At 35.2% G+C, this 27900-nt stretch overlaps 2 protein-coding genes and 1 long non-coding RNA gene across 8 annotated transcripts in view; 1 reads left to right on the top strand and 2 right to left on the bottom strand.

The window, feature by feature from the left end:
• Cap-D2 (CAP-D2 condensin subunit) overlaps positions 1-27900 on the bottom strand; it is a 63377-nt gene that overhangs the window by 20657 nt on the left and 14820 nt on the right. The window contains exons 1-16 of one of the 6 annotated variants that reach the window (XM_022071137.2): positions 16767-16846; positions 15977-16111; positions 14621-14755; positions 14140-14324; positions 12147-12295; positions 10393-10543; positions 8682-8930; positions 7648-7809; positions 6603-6773; positions 5940-6120; positions 4823-4982; positions 4134-4344; positions 3367-3620; positions 2188-2320; positions 1961-2049; positions 525-686 (exon numbers count right to left, since the gene is read on the bottom strand). In XM_022071137.2, the coding sequence (XP_021926829.1) occupies positions 525-686; positions 1961-2049; positions 2188-2320; positions 3367-3620; positions 4134-4344; positions 4823-4982; positions 5940-6120; positions 6603-6773; positions 7648-7809; positions 8682-8930; positions 10393-10543; positions 12147-12295; positions 14140-14324; positions 14621-14755; positions 15977-16094 (2510 nt within the window). In that variant the 5' untranslated portion in view covers positions 16095-16111; positions 16767-16846. Of the gene's footprint in view, positions 1-524; positions 687-1960; positions 2050-2187; positions 2321-3366; positions 3621-4133; positions 4345-4822; positions 4983-5939; positions 6121-6602; positions 6774-7647; positions 7810-8681; positions 8931-10392; positions 10544-12146; positions 12296-13615; positions 13786-14139; positions 14325-14620; positions 14756-15584; positions 15641-15976; positions 16112-16314; positions 16423-16479; positions 16500-16766; positions 16847-27900 lie in introns of those variants that run through there. The other 5 variants (XM_022071140.2, XM_022071135.2, XM_022071142.2 and 2 more) reach the window with 5 other exon arrangements.
• Positions 16532-21567, top strand: LOC110833283 (uncharacterized). Its single transcript, XR_002544173.2, has 3 exons — positions 16532-16841; positions 19233-19299; positions 19512-21567. It is a non-coding gene; the product is annotated as an uncharacterized LOC110833283 (long non-coding RNA).
• On the bottom strand, positions 17471-27856 carry LOC110833282 (uncharacterized). Its single transcript, XM_022071145.2, has 10 exons — positions 27683-27856; positions 27431-27542; positions 27206-27331; positions 25580-26089; positions 24940-25146; positions 24433-24653; positions 21966-22129; positions 20159-20419; positions 19527-19954; positions 17471-18669 (listed from the first exon to the last, which is right to left on the bottom strand). The coding sequence occupies exons 1-10, from the start codon at positions 27716-27718 to the stop codon at positions 18167-18169; spliced, it is 2568 nt and encodes an 855-aa protein (XP_021926837.1). The 5' UTR covers positions 27719-27856; the 3' UTR covers positions 17471-18166.

Genomic DNA, 27900 nt, shown 5'->3' with positions numbered 1-27900 from the left:
TCATCTCAGTTACCTAAGATTTATTCCATCTTTATGTGACTAGTCAAATTTTCCTTTCATTCATCAATTACTCTGACAAGTTAGTCAATCATTTAAGCATAATTTTAGCTTTCAATACATAATATTTTTCAACTTAGAAATTATTTAATCTGTTTAGCTGAGTCTGCTGTATGCAATGTAGGTATTGCAGTAAAGTATAATGCATTCCATTCTAAAGGGTTTTGACGACGGTAATTTTAAATATAATGCATTCCATTCCTCAGCACTAAATGTTTTGGCTGCTTAGCCTCCAGAGAAAGAGTACCCCAGCATCCACAAGATAGGAGGCAGTATGACCTCTGAAACGTTAGTAAACATCGACCAGACTACACAGCGCAACAACCCAGAAGACAGAAATCTTCATACTCACCACTGTGAAAACCTCAAATCTTACAAAACGTTACACTCCTACAGGGTATTGAACCTTGGATATTCTGGATTGTAACATACACAGGTAATAATGACAAACTGTCACCAATATTTACCTAAGTGGTGGAGTTGGTGAGTTTGTTGGTGGTTTCCTTGCAACCAGTTTCAGCAGAACTTGGCAAGTTTCTTTAACCAGTCTATAATTCCTCACCCCTCTTTCTCCAAATCCAATACCAACTAACACCGGGATATTACTTGACACAGTGTGCACCTCAGCTCTGAAACAAAACAATTAAACAATTTACCTTATTAAAATGCTTAAATCCACCAATTTCATGAACATGAAACATTAAAAAATGTGAGCCTGTCACTTGCCAATAAGATGACAGCAACAAAATTCACACATTAATACAGAAACTTAATTTTATACGGAATCAAAACAGCTCACATTAGATAAGTAAAACTTCTATCAATTTGGTTAGAGCACCGATTACTCTGATGTAGAATAAAATACAATCTAATAAGCCACTTTAACTTCCCTTATTTATAACCTGCCATTTCACTATACAGAACTCACAGTAAAGCACAAACAGTCAAGCACCCCAGAAGTACATATGATACTAGTGTAAATTCACTTTATTAACCTTCAGGTTTTCAGAAAAGAGCCTTACATAAATTAAAACTCTACCAGAGGCCACCACTGAAGAGGACCCTGAACTGGTTTCATCCATCTCCCATCCTCACAGCCTATTTTGCTGAAGTCCACCTTAATGTTATCCTCCCACCACCTCCTCAATTTTCTAGGTGGTTGCTTTCCAAGAAGTTTCCCACCAAACTTCAGTGTGCTTCTCTTATTTCCCCATCACAACTAGATGCCCATCCCATTGTAGACTACTAGATTTGATTACAATATTAAAATACAGTAATCTGAAGTTACTCATGTGGCATCTTAAATTACCCACTTATTTCATTCCTTTTAGGACCAAATTAATTTCCTGGGCTATTTCTTTTAAAATACTAGCAGTAATTTACATTCTTCTCTCAATATAAAAGATGATGTTTTCACATCCATATAAAATAATTCTTAAGTTTTTAAGAAATTTAAATGATCAACTGTTCGTACTAAATCACATATAATAAATGTCTCATCTAATCAAACTATAGGTATGAACAAACCATGATAAAGTCGTCCCTGGTACTTAACTAAACAACATGTCACGAAGACATGAGGAAGTTGAGGTATAGCACCACTCTTTCTTGTCCTCAGCACTAGATGGTGAGTAGTAAGCTTCAAACCCTGTTCATTTTATACCCACAAAAAGAATTTCCCTGGTACCCAATGGAAAGGAAGCTGGGTAAACCCCAAAATTGGTCTGGATGTGGTAGGTAAGATAAAAATCTCTTACTCCTGTCTGGAATCAAGTCTGTCTTTCAGAGGCCATATAGTCACTAAAATACGTAACATTTAAACGATACAGCTAAATACATACATTTTCTCTCCGAAGCCAACAAAAGTAAATTCCAGACTGACAAAAAATCGCAAAATACTTACCTTGCTACCATTCCTAACAGTACTAGGGCTGCTAGACTATCTTCCTCTGATGTATCAGGTATGGTAAGTGAAAACCGTTCCCACATCACCTGTACAAAAAAGGATTTCACTGATACATATGAATACTTGTTTCAGACTCAAATCAAACAATGGATAACATAATGCATAAAATACAAACTACAATTCTGTCATAACTGTAAGCATTACTAAATACTTATGTAATGTACCTGTATGCAGGCTTTATCTACGGAACCATTTGCAACCCAGTTCTTGACAAGTTCTTCGAAAGCTGCATGCTGCCCCACATTCACAATTTTTAGCAGTCCACTCAAATTTTTCACCACTTGCACAGCATGAAGCCTATTGAAATAAACAATATAACCTAAGTCAACCTGGAAGATTCAAATTCAGATTTCATAAGAGAACAGTCATAAACCAAAGTCTAACACATGACACTGATTGTGTATGTTAAACTGAAAGGGAAGACTGTGCCTTAGTTTAGGTTAGATATTGGTTTATCAAGACACCGGCCCAGATTCAATCCCACACGTAATTTCAAGTAGAAAATGTGACACTAACACAAGTTTCCCTCCAAGCACTCTGACTGTCCCTTTACAATCACCATATTATATCACACATCACCACCAATGAAGTGAGGGCACACCCAACTGGTTAGCACATAATCATAAAAATAGTCCGTACTTGGATTCTACATGTGGTACAGCACTTGGCTGGTCTCTCGCTGAAGATATGAAATCAAATCAAAAGGGGAAACATAAAAACGTTCAGTCAGGATAAGTGATATCCTGGCTAAGACTTGAATTGGATATGGTACCTCTGAAATACAGGTCAGAATCATCCCTACTTGAGCTAACCTGCTTAGTATTGATATGGTGAACGGAACAGTTTTCAGTGTCTGTCTGAAATCAAACTCCAACTATCAAATTTATATCTAGCCTTTCCTGACTTGCCTGTTATAGCTACAACTGTGTGACATTTAAATGTGGATCTAGTTCACCAACCTATTTGCTGCTGTTGTCACACCATGTGAATTTAACTTACTCTTACTTGTCTATAATTAACCAAAAGCTTGTAATTTTTCATGAATAATTTAAATTATGTTAGTTCATGTTCAAGCCACAGTATTTTAAATAATCATTAGTTTCATAAATCTGTTGCTCGCATCACAGTATCCAAGAAATTCTGTAAAAATTACATTTTAGAATGTCTTGAAGGAAAAATTCACATACCAGTTTTAATGAAAGAGAATGAATCTAAATATGCAAGTGATTCCTCGTGTAATAATAAAGACAACAAACATGAAAATACTACTTTACATAATTCATTCAATTCCAGAGAAGCCATTTACAAATCTAGCATTGAAAAGATTAAAATTATACGTATACCTTGGTGTAGTACTTTCTGTGTTGAGATATAACTTTTTGTATGCAACAGCCACTGCATCTCGAACAGCCTGATCTTGTGACCATATCAGGACCAACATTTGCTGAACTCCAACTATAGCCTCAGCCAAGCCAAACTTATATGCAGATGTGAAGAAATCTACTGCCTCTATAACATCAGTAGTTTGCCGAGAATGAAGCAGCTGACAGATCACTGGAACAGCGCTAGATACAAGCTGCACAAATGTTATGGTATCCTGAGGAACAACAACAACAAAAAACAAAATCATAATGATGATGATAAAAATCATGAGATCTCAGGTTCTCATGGTAGCAACTATAAGGATGGCTGTTTTCTGGGTTCTTGCCCATGTACTCTGGCAGATACTGACCTATGTTTCAGAGGTGTTTGTTGCCTCCATCATCAGGACAATAATCACCCTTATGATGAGCTTCTATTTGGTGTGTTATTTTATTGCTAGGAAAATTACCTCATAAAAAAACTTTGAAGAAATGGATTAAACCATATGAAATTTCTAAACAAGTAGCTCAAGAATTTTTCTCTCAGATAAATGTTAATTAGCAGCAAGGTACAGGAACAAAAACTGTAAATAGTTGGGGCAGCCATTAAAAAAGTAAACAGTAAACTGATATCCTACCTCTGTTAAACAAAATATAAATAGCACTCCAGGTCACACCAAACAAGATTCAAATGGTGAAAATGATCACAAACTGAAAGGTTGCCAGTGGCAACTGAAAGTAGCACTCACTTTGAGATACTGCACAACTGTTTGCTGAGATTCCATGGCACTGTCAAATTCAAACACAGATGCTTCTCCACTCTCCTGAGAAGTGGTGTCAGGCCTTGCCTCACTCTGGCTGCTCTGTTGGGAACTTTCTCCTGAAGAGTTACATTCCACAAATATTTTATGGAGAAGGTTCAGAAAGTAACCCACCTGGCTTGGCAAATCCATGTCACACCTAAACAATGACATGCAACATAAAATTTTGATTCAAAATTGCTGTAAGTAATCTTAAACTTCAGTATCAGTTCTCATAAACACATGGACTAACACTCTTATGCCTAAAATGTGAGATTTTGTGGAGTAATGGACCTCCAATACCACCTGACATATCATTGCACCATGACAATATCTGGTATATAGCATGCCCAGTGCAGCCTCAACTTTCATCTGACCTCAACATTTTTGGGGGGCTAATTTTTATAGCAGTTCAAAGAGGATGTCAGTCATTTGTTTAATGTCCAGCAGAATACATATCACAGTATCTACTGTCAAACAAAGTTCTCTAAGGTACCACTTGTGTTACTTTGTAGACATAGACCTTCTAAATTGTGTTAACTAAAATAATATACATTTAACAAAGAAAAAACTTGACAAACAAAAAAAGCTAAGAAACAGTATAAATAGCACAAAAGGTAATATTTCAGTATGCATACCTAAGCTCCTGGGCACCAGGAAATTGCTTTTCTGCATTGCGTAAAAGATAATATGCATCCAAGTATTGCTTTTGACCAAGCTTCAAACGAATCTCTTCAAATGACTCAGAGAGAGAGTTCTGAGTCAATATTTGGGTAACTGGCTCATCCTCTGATGAACCTACAAAAAGCAGAAGAAAGAAAATTCACACAAGGAATTAAACATGAAGTACAACAATGTACAGTGAAATGTTACTCCATTCAACTCAACTACAACCCAAACATTAATTTTTTATAATAAAATTACATTATAATAAATATTAATGTAAATGTAAAACAAATCTTCCAAATGAATGGATTAATGGAAGAGGGAAGGATGTTTGCCATAATTAAGTCTGGACACTAAAACTACACAAATGCTAAATCGCAAAAGTTTCAACCCCCATTCAATAGTCAAGTGACACAACTCATAATGGAACAAGCTATAAAAATGAGTAGTTTCCAGACACATTTACTGCAACATGAGTTAACATTCGAAGCATAATTTAGTTATTTAACATTCAACCACCCACCTGAGCGACTAATTTAAATAAATAAATTAGAACACAATTATGTTTACTCCTTTAGTAACACTATGAAATGGAACTAACTCCAAAACAGTTTTCTGTTGTAAGAGTGTAATAGAGACAGCTCCTATTTAGTGGCAATACATGATCCACCCAAAAGAAACAATGTAGCTAAATTACAGAAAATGATCATTTGTTTTTGTGTTGTGGCAAAGGTTTATGAATCCTGCCCTACCAAACTGAAGACAGAATTTAGATGATATTACAAGATAAACATTTCTCACTGGCTAACATTTAAAGATGGTAAGCCACTCACAGTGGACTTCATTTTCCTAGACTAGAAGGCACAGAGGGTGGTATCTTTATAAACCACCAGCTTCAAATAGCTTAAAAAACAAAACTGGCAAGTGCTGTTAGTGTAGAAAGCTATGGAAAGAATATGTACCTCATTAGAAACCGCTGGAAAAAATTTCTTTTATGCAACGCTTTCCAAATATGTTAAAAAATTGGTTGTGCCAATGATTCTGCATAGTAAATTGAAGTTTTCCTTAATCTCCACTCACTACTATTACCTGTATGTAAGACATCTTCAATAACTTTGGCAATTTCTTGTTCACGATCAAGCCACATTTGTTCCCTCTTTAGCTCAGTAACATGCTTTCTTCTGGAAGCCTCGCTGCCACTCTTCCCTTTAAGCGTTTCTAGGGACTTCATCTCTACTTGCAGTTGTGACTGAAGCTCCTTTAAACTTAACTGGTAAAATGTAACACAATGCACTTCAGTTAGTATATTGACGAGAAACTAGAGGCTGACAGACAGGGTTCTGTTCCCAGCAGGAGCATAAATTTTTCTCTTTACCAATGTTTACACTGGCTCTGTGGTCTACTCAGCCTCATATCCAATACGTATTAGGAAATACTTCATTGGGATAAAGCAGGCTGAGCATGAAACTAACTTCCATCTAATGCCAATATAAAAAAAATGTGAAGCTGTAATTTCACTTTCCTATATGTCTTCAAGGGATGATGCTTTAATTAAACACTGGATAACTATTTTGTCTACTGTAATTTTTACCTGATTATTTTATAGCATTTGTTTATCAAGAAATAAACAAAACCTATGCTTAGTTCTAATGTTTCAATTCTGCATAAATTACATCAGCACTAGGAATCAAAGGTAATATACACACACATCCAATGTCATGAGATGCCTCAAAATAAAGCAGGACAACAAACCTTAGCTGCAAATGGATTTCCTTCGAGAAATGCAGTCACCAAATGCATGGCATTTTTTTTTACATTGCAACTCTTGTCATGAAGGCGACCTACAACCAGTTTCAACACTTGACTCTGTCGTGATAAGGGAATAGACTTCTCTTGGCAGAGACGTTGCCATATTTGAAGAACCTGGAAAGGTGCATTTACATTAGTGTTCAAATTAAAAATACTTAGTCCACAAAATTAAAAGTTTAACGTTTGTATCCTTCAGTATCATATACTGTGGTGCATTTGGTTGACACCTCATGTAAAGGTCAGACATGGTAAACAAAAAATCTCAAACAATTTTTCTTATTCAGATAACATTCTCACCTTCACGTATCATACCCTTTTCAGCCTATTTAATATCATATGGAAATAAAGATTAATGATATTACTACATCGCACGTGCCCTTAATCTTCAATCAACTGATCCCTTCCATCAATAATATCAATATGGCAACCACACAAATTTCTAAAATGGCTACCAGGAGTGCTAACCATTCAAACGCAATGTTCAGTTTAACTCTTTTACTGCCAAGACAAAGTTCTACAGCCTATAGAATTGCCAGATTGTTTCATAAAAACTGAATAACACATCTCAAGTTCTTTGTGTTCAAATTAAGAACCAGGAAGTATACAAAACTAAATACTTTGCATTTATCTGTCATCTTTTATCATATTTCAATTATATGCAACAGTAAAAAAAACAGTCTCTAACCATGGGCCAAGTCAGATCATGGCAGAACTAGCATACCTTGCAGAACTCAAAAAGTTAATTGACAGATGAAGAATTACATGAGGATTTTTTTCTACCTATTTGTACTGTGGTCTTCTGAGTTATAGTGTTGGTGCAGCTTTGCAGGAGATTATTACCAACATTTCATAGTAACAGGCTCCTCAAAAACACTGGTAACCACCTACAAAACTACATGTCATAATCCAGAACACCACAATATAAGTTCTCACTGCTGTGAAAAGCTCATAGTTTTAACTATACTTCCTTATAGTACTTTAATCTTACCTTCACCCTTACAAATGCATTAACATCATGTAAATGATCCTCAAGGTGATCAAGGAACTGATCTCGCATATTACGTGAACTCTCTTCTAAATCCTCTGCACTCAGCATACGCAGAACTATTTCTCCCATTATTCCTAAGACACACATTCTCATTGCTGGAGACTGGGGGGAAAAAAGAAAGAAATGTTGCAGTGCTTTTTGCATGAGTGGAGAACAGAATATAGCGTTACTGAATAGTGAATCCCATGCTATAACAGAAAGTGGTAAAATCCTGGAATTCCAGCACTTCAGTTTATTTCACAACCATTTAAACAAATGTTTTACACATAGAGTATTACATCTTTCATTTTGTACTCACTACATTTGTCAAAATAAGCTGTGACATTTATTTTATGACAATATAATAGGTCTGTATCATGGTTGATTTGAAAATGATGCATTACAGTTTTTGACACAGAGTAAAGATTCAAATATTTCAGAGACAATTTTCCAAACAAGAGCTTCAGAGAAGACTGGATAAATGAAACTGCCTGAAATAATGGAAAGTTAAAAAAATTGTCTACAAGGTTGCACATCAGTTTTGGCAGTGGAGTTTATGGAAACTGGTAGAGGGGTTACAGGAATAAAAGCTTTTAAACACAAATTTACCTTCAGCAGTAGCCAGTAAGAGTAGATGCACAAAATAATCTGTATAGGCAAACCACAAACCACATTATCACTGGAATGAGGAGGGTGGGGGGACAGACATAAACATCACAATCATTCTGAAAAAATTATTGCAGGCTAACAAAACATGAGCAGTACTAAAGGGGTTTGTCACACAAACAAATAACATTCTGACAAATAATAGGAGAAGCTGGTGCAAACTACATTTCTTTCTGTCATTTCTCTCATTTCAATGGCTGTCACCCACAGATATCACATGACCACCAAAACTGTATTTTCAGCTTTAAAACAGGGTGCATATTGCAAATGTGTTCGTAGAGCACAGTATCTATTGTCTTGAGAGACCAGCACTAAGAAGTTAAGCATACCTCTCCTTCAAGATGCACAGCAAGGGAACTGATAGCTGGCACTATAAGCTCTGGAACTCTCTCGGCAACTTCCACAAGGAACTGTGAATATGCTCTCGCACCAGATGTATCTTGCATCAGATCAGAGCTGTCTGTGTCACTAATTTCACGTACCAACTCACGAATAATAGTCCGGCAACCAAATTCCTGCACCAGCTGCACAACACCTTGAGCTAATGGACTTACCAAATGCTCATACAGCTTCAACAACTGAAACATGTACATAAATATGCAAATCTCTTCTGTTTCCACTAACACAGTTTTCAGATATGGTATACTGGATCACACCTTCACATTAGAGTCCCAACCAAATTACTTTTTACCCTGTTCATAACCAGGCTACTTTCTAAATCAGTACAGAGAAAGATATGTAAAATTATTCCTCTTACTTTGAAGAAAGTGTTAGAAAATGATGTGCTCAAGAAAATATTTTTACCTATTTGGGATAAATTAAGTAATACTAGATATTACACAGTGAGGAATCTGTGGTTTACACTGGTCCCTTATTATTGTTACAGTAGTAAAATAAAAGTGACTGACTACATACACAGCCTGAATGGGGAATGATAATAACACCAGAAAAGGTTATTTTCACCTAAAGATGGGAGCAGGCTGGCTCCCAAAATATAGTGGTCTTATTTTAGAAGTTTAAACAAAGGATGATCAAATCCAGGCAAAGAGCAACATTGAACGCAAAACTTTAGTTGTACACACAAAACCAAAAACAACTTTCTTCACTAATTTATAAGTACTACACTATCATTGTTCTTACACCACAAGATCACACAGCAGCCACGTTGTATTATTATGACAAAACAAGTGTTACAACAGATGGGTTTCCTCCAAAAGCAAGATACTTAAAATCAGGGTTTATAATATTAACAAAAAATAATTAAAATGGAATGGAAGGGCAAACATACAAGGCTCATTAACAAGGTTCCAAAAAATAAACAGGATTCCAGAAGAAGAAAAAAGCATTCGTGAGACTTTGGGAACTAAAAAGTAGTAATACCATGCTCAATACAAATTACAGATCCATGTACAACACAGCTATAAACTCACCACCAGAACACAGGACAAAATCAAAATATAATAGCTAATAAATCCTTTGAAAATAAGGCAGACTTCAAGTATTTGGAAATGACATTAATAAACCAAATTATTATTAACTTCATTATGAAATTATGAGCAAATTCAAAATGCCAACTATTATTCAGCTTAGAATATTTTACCTTGTGTCTTACCTAAAAATCAGAAAATTAAAATAAAATAATAAAACTCACTCTACAGGATGAGCGCACTAAATTGTGTTTACATTAAAATGTTGAAAAAGACATAGGGATAAATAGACAAGGACCAAAGAAATAATAAGAATCTTTGTCATTTGTATTAATAAAAATTATCAGAAAGACTTAAGGGAAGAGAATCTTTAGGAGATGTAGACAGAGATGGGAGGATAACATTGAAATAAACCTTCAAAAACGGGATGTGCAGCTGTGAGCTGGATTCATCTGGCTCAAGAGAGGGTTCAGTGGTAGGTTTCTATGAACATGGCAATAAAACATCAGGTTACATAAAAACAGGGAATTTCTTGAGACCTGAGTAAAAACAAGCATTTCAAAGAAATGCCTTAAATCACTCCAGAAACTCCAGAAGAAACCCAAGTACTTACATGAACTATCTTGATAGTGCAGCTCAGGCCATGACTGTAGCGTTTGATCAGTATTCCCAGCACCTGAAATATTGTTTCCCGCATGTATTTCATCTTGGCTGCTGAAATACCAGGATCTTCAAGAGCTTTATAGCAGCAATCAGCAATAAGACTATAAGCAAAAACAACAATTAGGTTTCACATGAATTTTGTTATTTACAGCTTATAGGAATGTCAAATTTTGTGACCTATGGGATAATGGGTTGCACTCGGTGTACTTGTGGTTAGCGTGCTCACCAATGGACCCTAGGCTTGCGGCTTCAAACCAGGCCAAGGCCAATGAATTTTTAAGGGTGATATAAGTCCTTAGCACAATTTCCTTCGGAGGGGAAGTAAAGTTGGTGGTCCCATGTTGTAGATTTACGGCATGTAAAAGAACCTTACGAGCATGAACAAGATGTTTCATAAGCAAAATTCAGCGGCCAATTCTCACCCAAGCCTCTCCTGATTCACTACAAGATGGCTCTGGCAGACAAATCAGGATTGAATAGAAATTGTGCAGAGGCAGTGGGCTTGTCACTCACTACTCATAAATGTGCATTTCAAAGACAAAGAAACCTCCCACTTGGGAGGAGGCCAAGGCTCAGCTTCGGGCTGTTGAGCCATAGTCAGTCATGGAACAATGGACTAGAGACATCACTTCACATCAAACAGCCTAGAAACCTTTTATTCAGAGCAGGTCAAAGAAATCTGTTAAAATGGGTGGTACGCCATATCATTGAAAACATCTATTATGAAACTCAAAGGTTTATTAGTGTTCACAAAAGCCTGCCACTGGTTCCTATATCCAGTCCAAATTCTCCCACTTTATACCAAGGTATCCCAAATGGTTTCTTCTTTTGAGGTTTCCTGGCCAAAGTCCTGCATGCCCTTCCATCTCTCCCATTCATGCTACAAGATCTGTCCTCCTCATCCGCTTCGATTTCATCTTCTTGATATCTGACCTCTCCCACCTTATCTTGAATCATACCTCAACCTATATACTGGCTGCTCTTGACTGAAGATTTCCATGGTTTTCCTAGTCCCTCCAGGCAAATGCCAGAATATAACATAAATTAGGCCAAAACCCCTTCCACATTCTTTCTGTTCATCACATTAATCATACCATCATCCAATGTTATACAGTCTGAGTTACTGACATCATCATTAATAAATCATAAATAAATAGTAAAAAAGTACAAATTATGAAGCTCCTAATTATGCAATTTCCCCAGTCTCCTGCCACTTTCTCCCTCATATGTCCAAATGTTCTCACTGTGTTTGGCAGTACCCTCAGTCTATGATCCTCCCTTAATGTGAGAAATGAGAATGTTGTATAATACTTCTTTTCTAAATGAACCACAGGCTTTCCTGAAATCTATAAAAAATTATGTACTTCCCCACTGTACTTCCATTTTTACCACAGTATCTGACCAGTTCAGAATATCTGAACAGAGATTATCTATTATGTTGACACTGCTAATACTGTGTAATTTTGTCTAGATATGAAGTTAACCATAAGAGAAGAATGTTGGGCAAAATTATAAGTAATGACAAAGATATTCCTTGATAATTATTAGTCAGTTTTATCACCTTTTTTTATAAATCAGTGAAAAACTAATTTTAAAAAAGCTCATATTCTCATCAAAAGGTCAAACACAGTACAGACCTAAATAATTACTGTTTATTGCAATACATACTTACTAATTACTTCCACTCATAAAAAATCCACTTACTTGACAAATTCTTCCTCAGCTATAGGAGGTTCCCATAATTTATTTAATGGAAGCTGTAAAAGATTGTATAGCAGGACCAAGGCACTATGCCTTTTTCCTTCCCAGTTAAAAGCATCATACTCAGTATTCTTGTTATTCTTTCTGCGGCCCTTGAAAATTAAAGAAATCAGATGTTAATCCTATATCAATCTATGAATGGTGGTTTTTGTAATCATGGTGATGATCTTCTTCAGGCATTCTGTCCTGCAGTTATTTAAATATCATTGCCAGGCAATGCAAAATGACATTTACAGATACTGAAAAAATAAGTAAAGTAAACCTGTCCCACTATATACCATGTAGGCACTTGGGGGAGAGGTAGCATAGCTCCCACTCATTCTTAACCTCGGCACTAGACAGGGGTGAGTGGTAAGCATCACATCCCAGGCCCTGGGGAAAGGACCCCACTATCCATTAGACAGGAGGCTGGGTAGGCCTCAGAGCTGGTCTGGATGCAGAGGCTAGAGGAAAAATCCTCTACCTGTCAGGGATCGAACCCCGGTCATCCAGTCCATAGTCAGTCACTATACTGACTGAGCTACTCTGGCTCACTTTACAGGTACTGACCAAGAGTGCCAAAGAGAAACAGTTATACAACTTCAAGAGGATACAATGAAAGACTGATATCCAATACCATATTCAGTACAAATCACAATTAAGAAAAATGACACAAACTATGACAATCTAATAAAACATAGATATCTTTCCGACTTGCTCAATGATGCCTACTCAAAGTATTACAACCTTTCCATATATCTGGGTTTGGACAAAGTTACAGAACTTTACAAAGAGAGGGTAATTCCCAACAGTACTTTCCTAAGAAACAAATATTTTTAAATAAGACTTTACAAACTATGACAGGTCAGGTTATACATATGACATGGAGGTTTATTTAGGGAAGGCTAGGACACATGCAACAACAGACATGGCAGCAACACATGCTATTGCATATTGCTAACAAAAAGGTGGAAGGACTCAGATGTAAGCTATATGTGAACATCTTTCTTTCCTATCCAAACTTACTCAACGATCTTATAAAAATAAGTCAATTGTTGCAAGACAGTCAGACCTAAAAGAAAGGGAAAACCACAGAACTTGATACAATTAAACATATAACCAGCACAGCATTACATAATCTAAGACTAGAGATAACATTACGGCAATGTAAACATGACTTATACAAACTGACAAACATGAACAATCCACCAACACAAATTACACTTCTATGGCAAATAAGTAAATGCTATAAACCCTACAATTAAACAAGGCTACAACTAAAACATGGGTCATACAAACAGAGGTGAGAGAATGGCCAACAGTTACCCAATAGAACACAGTACTGCGAAAAGGACAAAACAGTTTCTCTGTCAGACTTCATGATTTTGAACAAGATCCTCCTCCTAACATCTTGTGGTTTCAAAATGACTCACAGAGACTTCCAATTTGCCCTCGTGCGGAATATGACTCAAAATGTTGGGAGTCTGCCTTGCCCCCATCATCCCCTTGGGAGACCAGATGTAGTGGTGAAACAAGTTATTCAGCTTGAGGTAAACTCCAGCAATCACTGGCCAGTCCCATCCACCATAGATTATTGTTGAACCTGTTCCGCACGAGGGGTAAAAAAGATTCCACATAAAGTATAGAGCCTATGACATGGAGCCTTTTACCAATGAGCATTAAGCATACCACACCAAATACAAGCTATGACAGGGTACTGGCTGGTGCTGATAGGCTTCAGAAACAGAGAAAATCTCACCAAAATTTTGGAATTTTATTTCTTCCATGCTGTCATAACTTTGTCACTAGAGCCTGATTTGAGAAAATAGGTGCACAGAGAATTAAAATAAAGAGTGACTATATGAGAAGCATAACACTGCTTACACCACCGAATTTCCTTAAAATAAATGATACACAGAAGTTCATGTATTTGAATAAGTACAGTATAAAATCTTACTTTTCCGATGTCAATGAGAATTCCATTGCTTGACTTCTGAGACAGTTTTTCTTCAAAGCCTCTCATCATTTGTGTCAAAATGTATGTTGCCATTTTTGTAATATTCACAGTTTTAAATCGCAGATCAGAGTCAAGGTCACCCTCTTCTAGCAGTAGAGCCAAATTATTTTGTAGCATACCATATCCTTTACAAAACACAAAAGAAGCAAAATCATAAACTTCTAAAAGTTTGTAACATAACAATATGAGGGACATCTATAAACAGAAGATACAGTTTTCTGCCAGAATGACTAAAAATATAGTCAATAAACTAAACATACATATGCTTCAATTCCTTTTACTTCTTTGACGTAACAAACTGAACACCTTTACACTCCAGCATGCACACACACACAAGTTGTAGACTATAAATCTGTGCAATAGAAAAATATGCTCTATATATCTGGTCCACCTGAAACCTCTTGTAATTAATACCACATACCTTTCATAATGACATTCCATCCTTTTGCCAATGTAGATAAGTCAGCTTGTTTGAAGTGAACTAGCACGGAGAAAAGGGAATCAAAATGGTCGAGAATAAAGTCAGTACCAACTTCACTAATAGCATTTCTGCAGTCTGTAAAAACAGATAAATTCGTTAACTACTAAACATAAAAGTAAGAATTTATAACCCTTGAAGGAGCTATTTAACAATGGTGTATCAACTGCATAATTCATTTTGCATAAAATGATGTAAGATAACTGTGTTCAGTAAGCTTTAAAAGGATTAGGGAGAAATTATGTATGGCCTATTTCACCAAATGTCCTGGAATTTTCTAGAAGGAATTGAGAAAACCACAAAAATCCTGACTCAGGATCATTGGTGTCTCAGGCAAGATTCAAACATGGTGCTTTATTAATGAAGTTATATGCATTACCATTTCAGCCAGTTTGCTCAACTGTTATACGTGTCTAACACTACTCCACACAAGTATACTGCGAATACAGAGGTATCATTTAAAGAATTCTTGATCTCTGTAGCAGAGGGAGATGAACTTCATACTTTTGCCCCTTTTATATAGATATATTTTAATCTTTACATTTTTAGATAGCAGATACAAAGACAGGCTTACTTCATGTTTCAAAGTATTAAATGGGAAACTAATCAAGAACTTATCCACCAACTGCAATATGTTCACGGACAATGCACCCTAGTAACTAGGGCTCCAATGTCTTAAAATATCAAAAATAATGGCAGAACTTGTGAAGCCAGTGAATAGTCCCTTTAATTACATGACAAAGAACTACTGTAAATAATAAGAAGAAACAAGCCAGACCTCTGGTACAGAGCTATTTCATTTCTATACTAATTTAATATGACTGTGACCTTAATCCCATTAAATATGTATGAAACATAATGAAGAGAAGAGGTCTACAGAGAAATATGATTTGGAAATTTGGCTTACCCTAGCAATACTGTCACTTCCATAATGGAGAAGACAAGGGGAAAAGACAGCCCACACTGTGAAAATGAACAAAGTGCTATGATACCTTCCAAAGGTTTTGGACCTGATCACACAACAGTTTCCTCAACAGACAGAACAGGTGTAGAGACTTTGTTACTTTTGAGTGGTAGTCATTAACATAAAACAGAAAAAGGAGTGAACCAAGAACCTTGAGGTCCATACTGAACTTTACCCCATTTGCAACAAACATTAACACAAGCGTTTTTTTGGAGATTTTTATCACATATCTTCTGTCTGTAAGACATTATGTAAACCATTAACTGCCACAATTGTAAGCGGTAAAAGGCTGTGACATGTTACAGGGCTGTATAAACAAAACAGTGGCATATTACCTGAAAGCTTAGTTGATAACTCAGGAAGGTTGCAGACATTAGTAACAGTGTACTGGCCTGGCTCCCCTTGCAGTAGCTCATCTTTTTTCGCAGGAATCACGAATTCTACGTCTGCCATCGTAGATTATGATTAATCTAATTTAAAGAAAACAACACGCAAGGTTCGATAACATAACACACAGATATCAGGATCAACAAGTCTGTATAATTATAGGTTTATGTAGTATTTCTCTGGATAGAATGTTTCAAGTGTCAGTGACGCTAAAAGATTCGTGTTGTTGATATCAAAAGTATAGACACAATATGTGTACACACAATTCTAACTTGACTTAAGTTACCTCACCAAATATAAAAGACTTTAAAGAGATCGAGTTGTGTTCAAACAAACACACAAATTATATAGAAACTACAGCTACACAACAAAAATTCTCATCACCACCCGCCTTTTTACCTCCTTTCAGATATCACAAATAAAATTATTAGTTTATATGGTTGCTGCGTACTTTGTAACCATATGTAACCACATCTTCAACTAACGAATTCCAGTAAAGAACATGGAGAATTCTAAAAGACCAGTCTGAGCTTAAAAAGTTAATTATATCAGTTAAGAAAAGTGTATATCGGTTTTTGTTTTAATGATTATGTATAGATTGTTCTTCATGTGATCGATGTTTTGAACGCTGTTTGCACTTTATATCCGAATAGTTTTGTTATGAAGATTTCTGTCTTCTGGGTTGTTGGGCTGTTTAGTCTGGTCGATGTTTACCAACGTTTCAGAAGTCATACTCACCGCTGTGAAAACTTCAAATCTTACATAGTTTGGTTATATTTAACAATGTGAAGGAAGCGTCTTTATGTCGGTCGGGTTAGTAATGCGCATGCGCAGATTATGAAAAATTGATTCATTACCACTACACTACACAACTTCAAACACCCGTATCTTCAGAATTGACCAGTGAGAACAAGAGAAACTTGTTGAATAATGTCCATACAGAATTTAATTTCTGTCCCCCATGATATACGATTCTTCTTACATTTTAATTGTTTTTAATCGTAACCGCATTTCGCCTAGACTGAACCATCATCGGTGTCCAATTACCAGTGTTATACCAGTTGGACCTCTGTATATAGTCCTTCTATCACTCGTCTTTTGTTTCCTATCACATTACCACAGTCTGTATTCCATGAATACATGTTTTCATAAAATTAATAACCACTATTCTTAAACTTATTAAAAGTTTTTAAAATAAAGTTTTTTGCATGTTTTCCATTATCTAATAAAATAGAATGACGTTTCAGAGATGGGATTCTATCTCCATCTTCAGGTATACCTACTCTGTTGGGCCCAATCCCTATGTATGGAACAATTAGCATTATTTTGTCAATTATTATACATCACTACTGTGAATTATTAAACTCAAACACTCTTACTTTCGTAAAATGCTTTAAAACCCTCACTATCCACTTCACACAGAGTTCACTTGGTACACTGTATTGAGTAGAACAGATTTATTTACATTTCCATAGATCCTTCACAGGTCCATGCCAAAGACGTAGAGTATGTCATAACATAATACAGTAGAGTAAATACATCATTTAACAGCTATTTACAGATAGGATTACAATATGTAATCATATAAATACAACAGATTAAATACAAAGTTTTAACAACTATTTACAGACATATGTGATATAATACAGTATTACAGTAATTACATCAAGGAACTGAGTATTACAATTTAAACTAAACTTCTTCTACTGTGTAGGAGTGTGATTCGAGATACTGTTACAATCCTTCACACCTTTACAGCCAAAGGTGTGATCCAAAATTAAAACAAACTGATGCAATAAGCAGCATCCCTGTTTTGCAGTAGTTTTAATTTGTTAATTACTCAACCTGATCATTATGGTAATTAGTTTTCCACAAGAAAAAGAGAATTACAATTCAGGCAGTTTTATATTAATCTGATCTCAAATTATACAGAAAGTAAAGAGGCACTATACAATTTTAAAGGCTGGAAATTTCTCATATTACATTCATATTTCTTGAATAATTAATTATCTAGCAATGTAATGAAAAATCATAACAATCCAGCTTCTCTTTCTCCGACTTCAAGCACTGTTCTTCATTAGCTGCCTCAAATTTCGTTCATAGAAATAATTTTTACAATTTATGATGTTAACACAAAATTACAAAGTAGTGTTTTCTTGAGAATGGTCTGTGTTTATGATTACAACAACAGTATCTATTTCTTCAGAACTGCCTTCTTTGTTTGACATGAAATGACCAGTACTTCCAAGTTCAATCATCTGTTGTTCACAATCCTGATCTGCATTGTAAGCTTCGTCACTTTTTGACGACTCTTGCCGTAAAACCTGAATAGTATTACTATCTCCAGTTTCAATGTAGTCTGCATTTAAACACAGTTGCAGATTCTGACCTGACACAAGTTCATAAACTTCCCCTGCTACAAAATCACTTCCTTCTTCACCATCTGATACGATAACAGTCTCAAACTCACCACCTTCTTCCATTTCACTGCCTTGTCCTGCCTCTGAAGTCTGTATATGAATGACTTGTGTATTACTTTTTGCATTTTCATCCTTGTTCATGCCTGACAGTATTTGCACTATGTGTGGAGCTACAGTTACTTGAGAAGCCTCACTTTTAGGAGCATCCTCATTACTTATACCTGTGAATGAAACAGACACACAAATCAAACATGTTACACCAGCCTTACTATAGACTTGAATGTCCTTTATCTGCCCAGTGTAAGGAATAAGTTACAAAAAGAAACAATCAGGAGATATCTGCTATTATTCAGCTCAGAACCTGCTATCATCTACTTTCAATCATTAAATATACTAAATATAATAATGATTTTACCAGTTGTTTTGTAAGATTGTATAACACATTATTTTACTTTGATAGAAGGCCTTAAAATATATGTCTGAAAACAGAATTATTAACTAGTCATTAGTGTTTATAGTCCTTTGAGGGCAGTTGACTCAGGCTGCAGTGAGTTATTCAGAGGCCAGGGTGATTTTTCTTCTGCTGCCATGCAGATGCATGCCAAAACTAGAACTTCCATAGATATCTGTTTAAGAGAGAGAGGTCTTAGCTCCTACATTCCCATTAATGAGCTTCATTGTAAATAACCAAGGATGTTTTCTAAGTAATTCCACTTTACACAGTGTCAACACAAAGAATGAGAATCAGCTTCATATATGAATTGTTCACCTTTCATGTTTTCAGAAAAGCACATATGCTGGCATCAACATTCAAGTCTACCACATGTCTCAGAAGTCATCTAAATAAAAAGGTACAATTTAAAGTGGTATTAAAAAGATACTTAATAACACACCCCTTTCACTCAGTTGATGAATTTCTAATGTTTACAAATAACTCATAATATTCATAAAGGTTTTCTTACTTAATATACTACAAATGTGAAGTATAATTTATCTATTTATGTAATGAGGGGATTTATTTGTAACATTTCACTACTTTATGTGACTCTGATTTTTAAAACAGAATACCCCAACATACCTGATAATAAGTCCACTTGGACAATATGTGATGGTGACGACAAGTCTTCATCATTCACTGTACCTATAAAATTATCTGCATTCTGTGCTGCTACTTGAAGAATTAATGTGGATGGATCAACTATTTCTTCCCCTTCAAGATTCAGAGTTTCTGTTTTTGAATTTAATAAAGCCATTTTACCAACACGTGAATGATAGGAATGTTCTGGTGCATGGATCCGATTCATGCGTTTGATTTTGGCTTGTTCTGCTTCATCATTTATACGCTTCTGCTTCTCACTTTCTCGTTCCCTGAGTTCATCCAGAGTTACATTTCGACCAAGTTTTGTAGACAGATCCTTCAGATACAGTTCCGTGACTCTCTGGCCCTTTTCTACCCATTCTGGGTTTACATTAGAAAATGCCTCCGATTCCAGATCTGCTTTGTACCTGAAAGAAAACATACAACATATCACCACTCAAACTTAACATGCCATGTTATAATGTACTCATTAAGTATAATCACATAAAAACATTCTGAACTGTCACTCAGTATGTTATTTTTAATTTCCCCAAACAATTATTATCTTTACACCTTATAAAGCAAACAAGTGTGATTATCAGAAATTTATTTCTTCATTCAATAGCACTTACTTTCTGTACGAAAAATGTGGCATGTGATGGATTGTCTTCACATGTTTCGTCATGTTGCCTTGAGTATTGCATGAATATGTGCAAAATGGGCAAGAAAAAGGTTTTGCTTTGGTGTGTATAACAGTATGACGTAATAAATGGTGCTTTGTTTGGAAAGTCTTGCAACAGTGGGAGCAAGGAAATTGCCTAGGCTCATGAACAGATTTACGATGTACAGTCAGTCTGGCCAGGCAGGCAAATGAGCTCTCACACTGTTCACACCTGAAACAACCAACTGATGAGAACTAAATTAAACCAGAGATTTTAATGTAAATTTTACTCATAACTATACAAATTCTGGATTGTAGTATTACTTTTATCCATCAGAGGGTACTCATACATACACACAATGACTTGTATAGTTAAACTGTGAAACACAGACATAGCTGTCTACTAAACACTGTGATTTTGAGTGTGTGTGTGTGTGTATTTACCTACTAAGGACACAGAAAGCACTGGAAGGTGGAAGGAAGCAAACTAACAAACAAGTGAACAATTTTTGTGATTTGAAATTAATTTTCAGACTTCCTTGCTAAAGATATAATAAAGAATAAAAATGAAATTCTTTATTCTGGAATTCCTTGTGTTCAAATACAACTTACAAATACTGATTCTGAACCACAGTACATGTAATATACTAGCACACATAATTTCTAAAGCTTGAAATGCTACACTGCCAAGATCAATTACAGAGACAGGAAAAACTACTGCAATATTAATTAAAAATATACAGAATTTTTCATACTGTCTGTTCTACAATTGACAGCTGCAGAGAAATCACTGCTAAAAACAAACTTACATAAGTTGAGACACATCTAAAACTATGAATTTAAAATATCAGCATCTAGTCATAAAACTGCAGTCAGCAGGCAAGATACTACTTGAGAGACCTAGACATAGATCAGAGGGTAACATAAAACAAATCTTAAAGAAGTAAGATGTAACTGTAAACTTGTGGCAACAATTTTGGTTCAACATAAAATGGGGAATTTCTTGATCAGCTGAATAATCAACAGCTTAAGAAAGATTCTGAACCATAGAGTAAGTTAATAATTGCAAATTCAACACATTTTTTGCATGTACATGAGTTCTTTGTTTTATAATCATTTACAAATGTACACTTTTTTCTTTGAGCAAATTTTAAAAATATCCTACTTGTGGTATGTACAATGAATGTTCACTATATGCCAAAGTCAAATATCTGAACCTAAGGCATCAACTTCTACCAATGAGACAGTAAATGTTGCACAGGGCCACTTCAATTTATTTTCTTTATATACTTGCGTTTTTCATTTTTACTCTGGTGTAATTAATGTTGTACATTTAAAATTAATCACTGTTAATTACAACAAATAAATGTGTCTGTTATATGTATTTGCTTTCCTTTACATATTGTATTAGATTACTATACTTCTAATAATAACCCTTCAGTTAATGGAAAACTAATTCTTATTTTAACAAGTGACTTTCAAGGAAGAAAGGTAAGAGGAGAGTGTATATGGTCTTTGGACAATAGCACTACAACTAAAATACAAGAAAAAGAATGTTCTGTGTACTCAAATTCGCGTACACATGTCAACTGTCCATCAAAATTTAACATACAAATGTACTGGACATTATCGCTTAACAAAACAGGACCAGAAAGGACAACTATTTCCTTTCCCCCCCCCCCTTTTTTTTTTTTTTTTTTGGGGGGGGGGGTTTATAATAATCATTTGAATTTTGCTAAACTATTAATAATAGTTTAGCATTAACATTAACAAGATACCTGAATGGTTTCTCCCCAGTATGTGCACGCATATGTTCAAGGAATGCATTCCGCTGTTTAACACGTGCACCACATACTGGACACACATGATTGTTGTACTCCCCACGATGCCTCATGCGCACATGTACTCTCAAGTTATTGGCCCGATATGTTGTAAAACCACACTATGCAAACAAGTGAAAACATAAACAATGATAATTTATGAACTGTGCATTACTGATGAACGATCAAACCATTTATTCTTTGTGAAAACTCTACAAATTACAATTGTAAAAATATAAACTATATTTCAGTCTAATGACCAGTATAACTGAACACAGTTCCACCAATGGACAGTGCACAGCAATACTGGCTTGATACAGGAAGAATTTAATATTAATAATTAATACTAATCATAATTGGAAAACACAGCTATGCACCATTGTTATGCATCAGAGCAGCATGATAGAAAGTGGCTGCTTATAAGCTGGACAATTAGAATTCAATTTCAGTACATCAGGATTTTTCTCTGCCACCTCATATTGGCTGCAGGACCTAAGCAGCCTCCAACCAATGGGTAGCCATTGGTGCATTAAGCTCTCATCTGTATGTAATGCCTAGGTGAAGAATGTTCCCTACATACCTTCATAAAATAATGCTTATGCACATGGATGACATTGCTTTATTTTATATACTATGGCTGTCAAAACATAAAGAAGTTCAAGTAAATTCTCAATTACAGAAAGAAAATTTTCCTTGAACAGTATGATTAAAATGGAGTACATTGGTAAATGAAAAACTTTCTACAATTCTACCATTAAAGTTCCACATAAAATGCATAAAATACACATTACAACAGACTAATATTCCACGTGTAGTTGGACATTTTTTCTAAAAACTCTCTACCCACTGCCCTTTCTTTTATAAGGATGACCCAAAAAATTGTATTCTTTTATTCCAAATGTATGTACTACAAAGATAAATAATGCAATGTATATACCTCCTCCTTTTAAATTATATAACTAAGAAACAATAAGTACCTTATAAGAACTTTTCATTGTTATCCTGAGATATCTCAGGTGTCCAAATAGATGTTACTTGTGTTATATGAAAGCATGGTGTAACACACCGTGGCACATGACAATTTGTATAATATTATCTAGTCTCTATTTTAATTCTCTTTATTTGGTGCACACAGCACACTGGCAAGTTGGATTCATCTTCTCAGCAGGAGATAAATTCTGGGAAGTGTCTCTTGCTCTCTCAGCCTATGAGCATGAGCATGTAGTATTTTCCCTTCCAACATGCTTCTGAGGATTGACATATGGACAGCGGTTTTCCATAACCTTCTTAATTACCACAATTTGAGAGAATTCCATAGCACAAGTTTCATATGGTAAAAGATCATCTTGTAGTATAGTGTTGCCTCTTTTCCTTGGGACTGTGTAGTTTATCAAAAGTTCTTCTACCCTGTCAGTTCCTCCTATAACATTGCTATAGTAAATTACAGGTGTACATTTCTTTATGCATTTGTTTACATCAATCATTTCACACTCATAGAGGGTGCTAATTAATACCAGGTCCTCTTTGTCTTTCAATATAACTTATCATCTTTGAACTTCAAACTGAATTATACTGGACCAAGCACACCCAGTTTCTGACTTGCAAAGACATGTGCATTCCATATCCATCTCAATTCAATGAGATTTACTGCAACCAATAGCTTCCTACTTTACAGCAGTAGATTTCCATCAACAGTGATGTCTCATTCAGGTGTATAATAAATAATACTCGCATGTTCTAAAAACAGATCACACTTTAGTCAGTTTAGGAATTGGATATGTTGCAATGTCAGATTCTTCAGTGTATGAAAAGAGCAAATTCTTTTTCAGTTAATTCTTTCGAGGAAAGGTGTGTAAATCACAGTATGTTTCATCCAGTACTCCTGTTACATAGGCTTCTTCACAATTCTCTTCAACATGACAATGCCAAAAAGTACCCACATTTCATCACTGTTACTGGGGTGCCACAAATTATTTACAAGATGTCTTATCTTCTGGGATTTTGTACTGTGTAGTATGGTAGATATTAAATGACACTTCAGAGCAGCTTACTGCTGCTCAGGGTGATGATGAAAATAGTAGGCTCCTCTGAAAAACTGATCAATATCTACCACACTACATGGAGCAACTTTCCAGAAGACAGCAATCTTCATACACGTAATTATAATAACTTCTTATCAATTATTGCCATCTTTGCCAATGCCATTTGCCTGTGTATTTAAACACTGACTTGCACAGTGACTGGTTTCTGTAGTTATCTCATCCAAAAGTTCTTCTTCAATAAAAAGTAAACTGAAGTGTTGTCATCACTGCAACCATATCATATCTCACCCTAGGTACCTTACTGATTTGATGTGTCTATATTAATCCAGATTAAATACTGTAATAATTACAGTAATAAAAGATTACAATGTCAGAGTTCTCACCTCACTGCATACATGCTTGAAAGGCCTTTCATGAATACTCCGAACATGCTCTCGAAGTGTTGAGTCCTTGGCAAATGCTTTGCCACAGTACTGACAAACTTGATTTCGTTCACCTGTATGAATTGTCATGTGACGCAATTTGTCCACTTTTGTATATGCTCGATATTCACAATAATCACAAGGATAATCTCTCTGGCCTCGGTGACGTTTCATGTGAACATCTGTGTTACAAAAATTGAAAATCAGAACAGTGCAATAACTTCTAGTAACAGAACATTCTAAAGGATGAATAATCACAATATAAATATGTTACTTTCTTAGATGGTATTATAAGTAAAATCTTCAACATAGATTTTGTTATTACTTTGAGAGAAAAATATTAAATTACAAGCATATGGAAATAAATCGATAGTTTGTGGTCAATTTAGGAAATTACACAAGAAAGAACTTTGTTACTAAAAACAAGTCCCTAAGGTAGTAAAATAAGGACATTAAAATAAGTCTTACTCAAGCCTGATGATTGCTGGAAAGCTTTGCCACAGTCTGGACACACATAAGGTTTAATTCCAGTATGGCGACGAGTATGAATTTCTAATAATGACCTGCTACTTGTCATGAAATTACAGTCTTGGCAAGACAAGCTACTGTTTCGAGGAACTTTGCGCCTTTTCCAAATGATTGATCCTGATGTGATGTGTGAACTTCTTTGCACACCTGAAACAAAGCAGCTGTATTTAATAACATACGTAAGTAGAAACCGATATTTAACTTTCATTATCCATGCACTACAACTTACAGTCTTGGTGATCATGTTGACTAGCATATCATTATACCCCAGAAAGTTCAGCTTGCAGTCACTGAGTACCGGAGTTTAATTCTGTATTCCCACATGACACAAGTTAAAAAATAAAGAGTAAAGTGTTGAAGTGTATGCAAGAGAATAATATTAAAACAGATATGAAAGAAACAGGGTGTGAATGTGTGGAATGAATTCAGCTGCCTTAAGATACAGTATAACGACAACTTTCATAAACAGACTGAAGCTGAACACAATATATGGAATCTGTCATTTGTTGGCTGGACACAGCCAGCAACATCAGGTATCCTTATCCAAGCTCTTATGTACTGAATCAGATTATCTTCTTACCTTTCCCAACTTTGTTTTCTTTCTCAGAGCCACTTTCACTATGGTTTATTACATTATCTTGTTCTGAGCAGCTTGAAATTTCTGTCTGTGCTTCCTCTGGAACTGCAGAAGGGTCATCAACCACTTCAGAGTTTTCATTTTCAATGCATTCTGCGCTACTATGTACTACTGAAACTGGTTTGTTAGGTATTATAACTTCATTTGCCTCATCTGTTCTTGTAGCTGAAATCTCTGCATTGGATACAATATTGTTAGGATTTATGTTCTGTTCTTTAATTTCTACATTAATAATTTTTTTTGAATACACTCTTGGTCTTTTTACTGGCAATACTATGTCAATAATATTACTATCAAAATACTGAATTTCTTTTTTTTCCTTCTTTTCTTCATTGAGATTCCTTGGTCTTTCATTAATATCTTCATGGTTCTTCCCATATCCATGCATGTGAGCATAACTGATCCTTTTTGCTCTGCGTCCTCTGCTAGTAAGTACATCTTCAACCACATACTCTGTACACAAATGAAAACAGAGAAACATTTTAAGACATATTTACCTATAAATAAGTCTCAATAAATATGTATAAAGCTGGCATAAATCTCTAGGACTGAAGAATCCATGGAACAACATGGAGCTACATCACCTCTCCCCTCAAGTGCCTACATGGTGTATTGTGGGACAGCTTTAATTTCACAGGAGCTGAAGAAAGATATGTTTGTAAAGGATTTATTATCTACTTAATTTTCTCTGCAATATTTATTTTCATTTAATTAATTAATATCATCAGCAAAGACCAGAAGCTCATGTCTCATTCAAACCTAATCTGTTTGTTTTCTTTGGTGTTCCTGATGATACATTCTTAAGCAAAGTTAAAAAAAACAATGGTTATGAACAGGGCTGTGGAGTCAGTACTAAAATCTCAGACTCCTTCAAGCTGACCATTGTTGTCGGATAATATTTACACATTGTTGTCGATTTGTTGATACGGATCTTACACATTTTCCTGTCACTTTTTCGTAACACTTTTTTGAGGAATGACCCTTCCATATAGACGTATTTACGTCAAAAACACTTTATGTGGACTAATAGACTACAAGCATTTCATGGATCCCAAGAATTATGATATGGACTGAAGTAAAATAAACACAGTACACTTAAAACTGAACTCAGGAACAGAACATGTTACAATAAATAAAGTATACATTAAAAACCACACACAACTGTTTGAAGGTACAATAAACTTGAAAATAAAACAGTGTGCATGACATTCATGTAAAAAAAGTAAAGAAACAAATGTACAACACTTGATGATGACATTGAGAGTGATAATGTGCAAAGGAATGACAACATAAATGACATCTTGAGGGAAGAAAACTACAAAACCAATATTTCTGTCCAGCTTTGTCCATCACAATACTTGCATTCAATATAAACATTTCAAAACTGGATCACCTGATGGAATGCTGAACTGCTATTTGTCACTAACAGAAAACTAGAGTGATTTAAAATGAGGTGATCTAAATTAACAATACTTACACTGGTGTTGTAATTAAACATGCAATTCTCAAACTTTCTTGGTTGTCTTTCCTTCTTTGTAATATGTTTCACTGACCGAAATGTCTATTTACCTGTTTCCCTGTTTTCTGAAAACCATTGAATTTCAGCTTTCTTCTTTTCATCATATACATTTTCACAAACCTGGACTTTGCGCTTTCTTCCTGGACGTCTTTTACCTTTTATATCAGTATCTTTGACTGCAATGATAAACACCAATAAATGAGGTTATGTCACTTACAGAAATACATTAAAAATCCTAAAATGTATTATAATTTTATAGTTTATACAGTACTTACAAAGTTCAATATGTGCTTTATCTTGAAATGGCAACTTTTCTTTAATTTTATTAAACGCGGCTCGTTTAAGATTGTCTGGGAGCAATTCTAGCTTCTTGAAAAGATTTTCAACCTGAAATGATTGCACGATTGAAGGTGAATAACATATGACTGAATTGTTCCCATTGTATACAGTATTATTTTAAAATATATTGCTACTGAAAGAAAAAAGTAAGTCACATTTAATTAACTTAGTATTAATACGCTACTTACTTCATCTAGTACGTTAGTGTTTTCATCTAAATCCATAACAAATTGGTTTTATTGAGAAATTTGTCATTCAAAACGCGGAATATATTTCCATAAGAATCTGATACTGCAATGGCTGATATGAACGTCATATCCCCCATACTAACGGTAAAAAAACAGACAATCGCGTTGCGCGAGAATTGATGTAGAGCAAGGTATCGTAAAATGACCTTACAGTTCAG

This window comes from Zootermopsis nevadensis, unplaced genomic scaffold, assembly GCF_977971745.1.
Source record: "Zootermopsis nevadensis isolate Lab colony 2312 unplaced genomic scaffold, Znev_1.0 Znev_ptg000015l, whole genome shotgun sequence".
Classification (NCBI taxonomy): domain Eukaryota; kingdom Metazoa; phylum Arthropoda; class Insecta; order Blattodea; family Termopsidae; genus Zootermopsis; species Zootermopsis nevadensis.
Note: the sequence above shows the minus strand (reverse complement) of the source record. Positions and strands in the feature narration are given on the sequence as shown.